Source organism: Calidris pugnax, unplaced genomic scaffold, assembly GCF_001431845.1.
Source record: "Calidris pugnax isolate Ruff unplaced genomic scaffold, ASM143184v1 scaffold460, whole genome shotgun sequence".
In the NCBI taxonomy this organism is placed as follows: Eukaryota; Metazoa; Chordata; class Aves; order Charadriiformes; family Scolopacidae; genus Calidris; species Calidris pugnax.
The window spans coordinates 302,290-308,971 of NW_015091195.1; the positions used below are offsets into that span (position 1 = coordinate 302,290).

The following is a 6,682-nucleotide window of genomic DNA, read 5'->3' on the forward strand; positions in this document are numbered from 1 at the left end:
AGCTGGGCTTTGCCCTTGAATCCCAGCCCCAAGGACGTTTGGTGCTTTCCCCCTCCCCGCTTCTGGGTTTTTCTTGCCTTTTTGCTAAATCTTAACTCATTAAGGCTGGAAACCTTTTTGTTTACAGCCCCCAGAGCTTGCAAATGTCCTCTGTGATCCCTCCCAATCGCAAAGGACCGGGGCTTGAAGCTTCAAAATCCTTCTCTCCTCCTTGCTCCTGTAGCTGCAAACCCCTTGGTGAGGCTGAACCCTCATCCCCGTGCTCCTCCGTGGCCTGACTGTCCCCCCCTTTTTGTCACCTCAGGAGCTGATGACGGTCTTCCAGCTCCTGCACTGGAATGGCAGCCTGAAAGCCATGCGGGAGAGGCAGTGCTCGCGGCAGGTGAGTCCAGCTGCCTCCTAAACAGCATCTTTTAAGGGTTTTTTTTTAAGTTTTAGCACCGTGTTTCCCATCTGGTGACTCATCTTTCCTAAACCGCCCCGTTTCACACCGCGGTCGACGCGCTGGAGGGAAGGGATGCCATCCAGAGAGGGACCTGGGCAAGTTGGAGAAGGTGGGCTCGTGCAAACCTCGTGAGGTTCAACACAGCCAAGTGCAAGGTCATGGCCATCCCAAGGTTGGGCAGAGAATGGACTGGAGAGCAGCCCTGAGGAGAAGGACTTGGGGGTGCTCGTGGATGAGAAGCTCAACAGGAGCCAGCAAGATGCGTTGGAGGGACCTCAGCAGGCTGGAACCTCATGAGGTTCAACACAGCCAAGTGCAAGGTCATGGCAATCCCAAGGTTGGGTAGAGAATGGACTGGAGAGCAGCCCTGAGGAGAAGGACTTGGGGGTGCTCGTGGATGAGAAGCTCAACAGGAGCCAGCAAGATGCGTTGGAAGCCCAGAGAGCCACCTGCATCCTGGGCTGCATCAAAAGAAGTGTGGCCAGTAGGGATGCATTGGAAGCCCAGAGAGCCACCCTCATCTGGGGCTGCATCAAAAGAAGTGTGGCCAGTAGGTCATGGGAGGTGATTCTCCCCCTCTACTCCACGCTCCTGAGATCCCAAATGGAGTATTGTGTCCAGCTTTGGAGTCCTCAGCACAGGAAGGACATGGAGCTGTTGGATGAGGCCAAAGGAGGCCCCAGAGATGCTGGGAGAGGGGGCTGAGAGAGTTGGGGGGGTTCAGCCTGGAGAAGAGAAGGCTCCGGGGAGACCTTGGAGCCCCTTCCAGTCCCTCAAGGGGCTCCAGGAAAGCTGGGGGGGGGACTCTTGATTGGGGAGAGGAGCGATGGGACAAGGCGAAAAGGTTTTGAGCTGAAAAATGGGAGATTGAGGTGAAATATTGGGAAGAACTGGTTTATTTGGAGGGTGGTGAGAGCCTGGCCCAGGTTGCCCAAAGAAGCTGTGGCTGCCCCATCCCTGGAGGGGTTCAAGGTCAAGTTGGAGGGGGCTTTGGTCAACCTGGGCTGGTGGGAGGTGGCTCTGCCCAGGGCAGGGGGGGAACTAGATGGTCTCTGAGGTCCCTTCCAACCCAAACCATTCTGTGATTCAGCCTGGAGAAGAGAAGGCTCCGGGGAGACCTTGGAGCCCCTTCCAGTCCCTCAAAGGGCTCCAGGAGAGATGGGGGGGGACTCTTGATGAGGGAGGGGAGCGATGGGACAAGGGGGAAGGGTTTTGAGGTTAGATTTTGGGAAGGAATTCCTTATTTGGAGGGTGGTGAGAGCCTGGCCCAGGTTGCCCCGAGAAGCTGTGGCTGCCCCATCCCTGGAGGGGTTCAAGGGCAGGTTGAAGGGGGCTTGGAGCAACCTGGGCTGGTGGGAGGTGTCCATGCCCATGGAATTAGATGATCTTTTAAGGTCCCTTCTAACTCTAACCATCCCGTGGTTCTCTCCCTTGTCCCCAGGAGGTCCTGGCCCACTACTCCCACCGCGCGCTGGACGACGACATCCGTAACCAGATGGCCATGGACTGGGTGAACAGGGAACAAACCAACCCGGGGGCTCTTTCCAGAGAGTTGGCTTCTACGGAGAGAGAGCTGGACGAAGCCCGGCTGGCCGGGAAGGAGCTACGTTTCCATAAGGAGAAGAAAGACATCCTGATGCTGGCGGCCGGCCAGCTGGGGGGCACGCACCCCCAAAACTGCTAGACTCTTTTTTTGTCCCCCCCCTCAACTCCCTGAGCCCTCCCTCCTCACCTTAAAGCATGTTACCGCCTCTTCCGGCCCGTTTGCACATTTTAAAGATCTTTTTTTTTTAAAAAAAAAAAGGCAAAAAAAAAAAAAAAGCCCTCTTGTACAGATTTTTTAAACCTTAATACTTGCTTCCAGACCCCTCCCGTTCCCTTTTTTTTTTTTTTTTTTGGCATTAAAAATGCAGCCTTTTTGGTATTTCCCCCCAAAACCGTTGGTACTACAGAGTCAGCATTCCCTGAAATCCTGAAATTCCACTTCCTTCCAGAAAGCTGCTGTTCCCTGGAGCTGCTGGCACCCACACCTGCTTTTTTTTTTCTTTTTTTTAATTATTATTATTATTTTTGCTTCTTATAGTAGAGGAGGGGTCTCAAAACTCCTTGATGAACACACTAATTAAAAAAAAAAACCCAACAAACCCAATTAACCAATACCACCTCTTTAACACTACGAGGGGGAAAATGCTCCCAAGTGTGGAAAAGGGATTAAAAATTGGGATTTTGGTAAATTCTACCACATTCCAGTCCCTCCCCTCCAGGAGCAGGATTCACCCTCACCTTTTCAGGTGATTGTGGCTTTCCCTGCTCTCCTTTTCCCTCCTGGAAAAGTTTATTCTCCGAGTAAATAACTCAGCTAATTACTAATTAGGAAGCCCTGGTGTTATTAACGGATTGGATTTGGCAGTTTAATTAAATCCACGCCAGATGGAGCCTCCAGCTTTTCCATCCTCTCCACATCCCTCTGCTCAGCCCAGTCTGGCTGGATGGAAATGCCCCAAAATCCCATGAATCCCAGACCAAAATCCCAGTTGATTTTGCTGGAAACGGAGCGTTAGTGGGTTTTTTTTTGAGGGGGGGGGAAATATCTCGCAAGGAAGGAGCAGCTTCCAAACCAAATGTCAACCTTGGCCTTTCCAAGGAAGGTTTCTGTGCCAGAGTTTCAGAATTCAGGAGCAATAAGGAAGGGGAAAACTCAGCTTTTTAGGCTTTGGCAACTAAAAAACTGCATTTAAGCCTTTTTTTTAACAAAAAAATGTATTTAATCCAGAGCCGGCCCCCACCACCCAAAGCTCTGACGAGGGTTTGTCCTCAGAAAAAAGGGGTCTGACCCTTCGTTGTGTCTGATTTACACCCCCCAGCTCCCTCCACAGCCAAAAAATAACAGGTTTTGGGGTGAATTCTTAGGATTTTGGGTAGGTTGAGCAGTTCAGGTCAGATCTCACCGAGGGGAGGAAGGGAAGGGGGCGAGGGATGAGCAAAACCCTTCGGAGCTTCTTCCTGCAACAAAACCCTCTAGATGCACTATTTTTTTAAACAAATAATTCCTTATTCTTTCTATACCTAACACTACTAAATCTATATAATGTTTAGAGTTTAAAAAAAGAAAAAAAAAGCCCTTTCTGACTTTAAAATATTCCTGCAGCTCAAGTTCAAGGTCATTCCCCAATCCCAGGGGAGGCAGCGGTGGCCGAAGGGGAATTTCCTTTGAAGACAGACCTAAATTTGCCTTTTTTCAGCTCAGTTTTGAACTTTCTGGTTTGTTTTTTTCTCCGGTACAAACCCTCGGGCTCCCGGATCCAGCCGCCCCTGGGAATTCCAGCAATATTTTTTGTTTTAAAACGGAGATTTTTAAAAAAAAAAAAACAACAACAAAACTCACATTATCTGTAGGTATTTAGTTTTGTATCCTCGTCCTAACGAGCATATTTTGGGGTTTTTTATATATATTTTTTTTATATGCAGCCTCTTTACACAACAGTATTAATGTTTAACGCCTTTATAAATGTGATTGTAAATGGTGGGAAGTTTGTTTTTTGTCATTTTTGGGTTTTTTTTTTTTACAGTGTCATTTTTGGGGTTTTTTTTACAGTAAATTGGAATTTACTCACTCGCTCTCTGCTCCAGGCTTGGTGTCGTCCTGGGGGGTGATGCCGTCGTTTATCCCACATCCCAGCCCCACAAAGGAGGGAAATGCCCCAAAACTCCTTCTTTTTGTGGCTTTTATGTGTGGGGATTTTCATGTTTTTAGCAAAACTCTCCGCGAATCCCCTCTGTGGGGTCACCCACGCTCCCCCCCCCATCAAAATCGGGGAGAATTATGGCATTTCTCTTGGTCTCAGTGGAAGGGAAGAGGAAAAAAAATATATTCCCTGACCTGAGGAAAAAATTGTATTCCCTGACCTGAGAAAAAAACTATAAATTAAATTTCTGGGGACTTGGGGCACCAATTTTCAGTCTCCGGTTCCTCTGGGAAGGGGGTAAATGAACCAATCTGGGTTTTTTAGGATATAAAAAGGAGTTGTTCTCCTTGTTGGGGCTGGGTAATGAAATGCAAAGCTGACAGGATAAATCTTTGTACATCTGATTTTATACAATAAAACCAGAGATTTTTGGGGTTGCTGTGGTGGTTTCTTTCTTCATCTGGGCCCGACTGTGGCCTCAACCTTTCCCAGGGATCTTCCCTTCGTGGGGGCTCGTAACTCGGGAGCAACCAGGCTGGTACCACCCCGGGGAGTGACAGATTGCCCAGTTTGGTCCCAGTCTGGTCCCAGTTTATCCCAGTTTGGGGAGGGGTGATGAGGCGCCTCACCCTTCCCATCATGGCGGCTCGGGCGGGACGGGTTGCTCTGACCTCCCCAAGATGGCGGAGAGGTCCCTTCCGTGACGCATCCCTTCCCAAGATGGCGGCGCTTCCGGCGCGTTTCCCGGCGTGCCTTGCGGCGGCGGCGGCAGAGAGAGCGGCAAGATGGCGGACGTGCTGGATCTTCATGAGGCGGGAGGCGAGGACTTCGCCATGGACGAGGATGGCGACGGTGAGGGCAGTGTTAGCGCTGGCCTTTAACGGCCGGGATCCACCGCCCGGCTCCCCCTCGCCTCTGGGTCCCGCCTCTTCCCGTTTGGGGCCCAGCTCCCCGCCTCTCCCGCTCCCCCCGGGGCCTGTTACCCCCTTTCCCGTGTCGTTCCCCGTCGCGGCTCAGCTCGGAGCGCTGCGCCCGGTTCCGTTACCCCGGCTTCGGGCCCGTCCCGCCGCTCCCTGACGGGTCCCGTCCCCACTTCGGGCTGCCCAGGCCCGGCCCGATTCCCCCCCGCTCCCCACAGGCCTCGGTGCCAGCCCTGGGGGGGTCCTGCCTGGTCTGGGGGGCTCCTACTGTGCCCTGGGGGGGTCCTGCCTGGTCTGGGGGGGCTCCTGTCGGCCCTGGAGGGGATTTCTGCCTGGTCCGGGGGGACCTGATCGGTCCCTGAGGGTCCTGCTCGGCCCCGGGAGGGTCCTGCCTGCTCTGGGGGGCTCCTACTCGGTCCTGGGGGGCTCCTGTCGGCCCTGGAGGGGATTTCTGCCTGGTCCGGGGGGACCTGATCGGTCCCTGAGGGTCCTGCTCGGCCCCGGGAGGGTCCTGCCTGCTCTGGGGGGCTCCTACTCGGTCCTGGGGGGCTCCTGTCGGCCCTGGAGGGGATTTCTGCCTGGTTCAGAGGGACCTGGTCACTCCCAGGGGGTCCTGCTCGGCCCCGGGAGGGTCCTCCCTGCTCTGGGGATTTCTGCTGAGCCCGAGGGGGTCTTGTCCCGTCCGGGTTGAGGTTCCTTCCTGCTCTGAGGGGGACCTGATCCATCCTGGGGGGTAGTTCCTGCCCCTCTCTGTGGGGTTCTGCTGGGCCCGGAGGTCCTGCTCGACCCAGGGGGGTCCTGCCCAGCCCAGGGGGGTCCTGCCCAGCCCAGGGCCGTGATCTGTGTCCCCTCCCCGGTCCTGACCCGCTCCCCTCTCCCCGCAGAGAGCATCCACAAGCTGAAGGAGAAAGCCAAGAAGCGGAAAGGTCGAGGCTTCGGCTCAGGTGAGGAGCACCCGATGCACCCAACCCTCCTGCACCCACCTTTTCACCCCTCGCTCTCCCACTTCACCCTAAACACTCGGGAGAGGGGGATGGTGTGAACCCCCGGACGCCTTTGTTCTTTTTGGGGGAGTTAAATGGGTTTGTGGTTGTCTGAGTGATGGCACCACTTGCCCATTTCTCTTCTTCTCCCTCTCTCCCTTTGCTGTGCCCAGAGGAGGGCTCACGGGCCCGCGTGCGCGAGGACTACGACAGCGTGGAGCAGGATGGGGATGAACCAGGCCCACAGAGGTGTGAGTATCACTGGGGGCTTCTCCCCAGCCCTCACCGTGGGGAGACAATGGGGAAACATAGAATTATAGAATCATAGAATGGTTTGGGTTGGAAGGGACCTCAAAGATCACAGAATCCCAGAATCTTCTAGGTTGGAAGGGACCTTCAAGATCATCTTGTCCAACCATCAACCAAACTGACAAAAATAGACACCCCCACAACAAACAAGGAGCATCATCACTAAACCATCCCTCCCAGCACCACATCAACCCGGCTTTTGAACACCTCCAGGGATGGGGCCTCAACCCCCTCCCTGGGCAGCCCATTCCAAGGGCTGATGACCCTTTCAGTGAAAAAATGTTTCCTAATATCCAGCCTGAACCTCCCCTGGTGCAACTTGAGGCCATTTCCTCTTGT

At 53.7% G+C, this 6,682-nt stretch overlaps 2 protein-coding genes across 2 annotated transcripts in view; both read left to right on the forward strand.

Moving 5' to 3' along the window:
• LIX1L (limb and CNS expressed 1 like) overlaps positions 1-2,274 on the forward strand; it is a 14,832-nt gene extending 12,558 nt beyond the window's left edge. Inside the window, exons 3-4 of the mRNA XM_014959593.1 lie at positions 305-382; positions 1,887-2,274. Coding sequence (XP_014815079.1) covers positions 305-382; positions 1,887-2,129 — 321 coding nt within the window. The 3' untranslated portion in view covers positions 2,130-2,274. The remainder of the gene's footprint in view (positions 1-304; positions 383-1,886) is intronic.
• A 2,605-nt stretch (positions 2,275-4,879) lies between these two features.
• Positions 4,880-6,682, forward strand: part of RBM8A (RNA binding motif protein 8A) — a 4,628-nt gene continuing 2,825 nt past the window's right edge. The window contains exons 1-3 of the mRNA XM_014959594.1: positions 4,880-4,983; positions 5,936-5,995; positions 6,208-6,285. Of these exons, the coding sequence (XP_014815080.1) occupies positions 4,917-4,983; positions 5,936-5,995; positions 6,208-6,285 (205 nt within the window). The 5' untranslated portion in view covers positions 4,880-4,916. The remainder of the gene's footprint in view (positions 4,984-5,935; positions 5,996-6,207; positions 6,286-6,682) is intronic.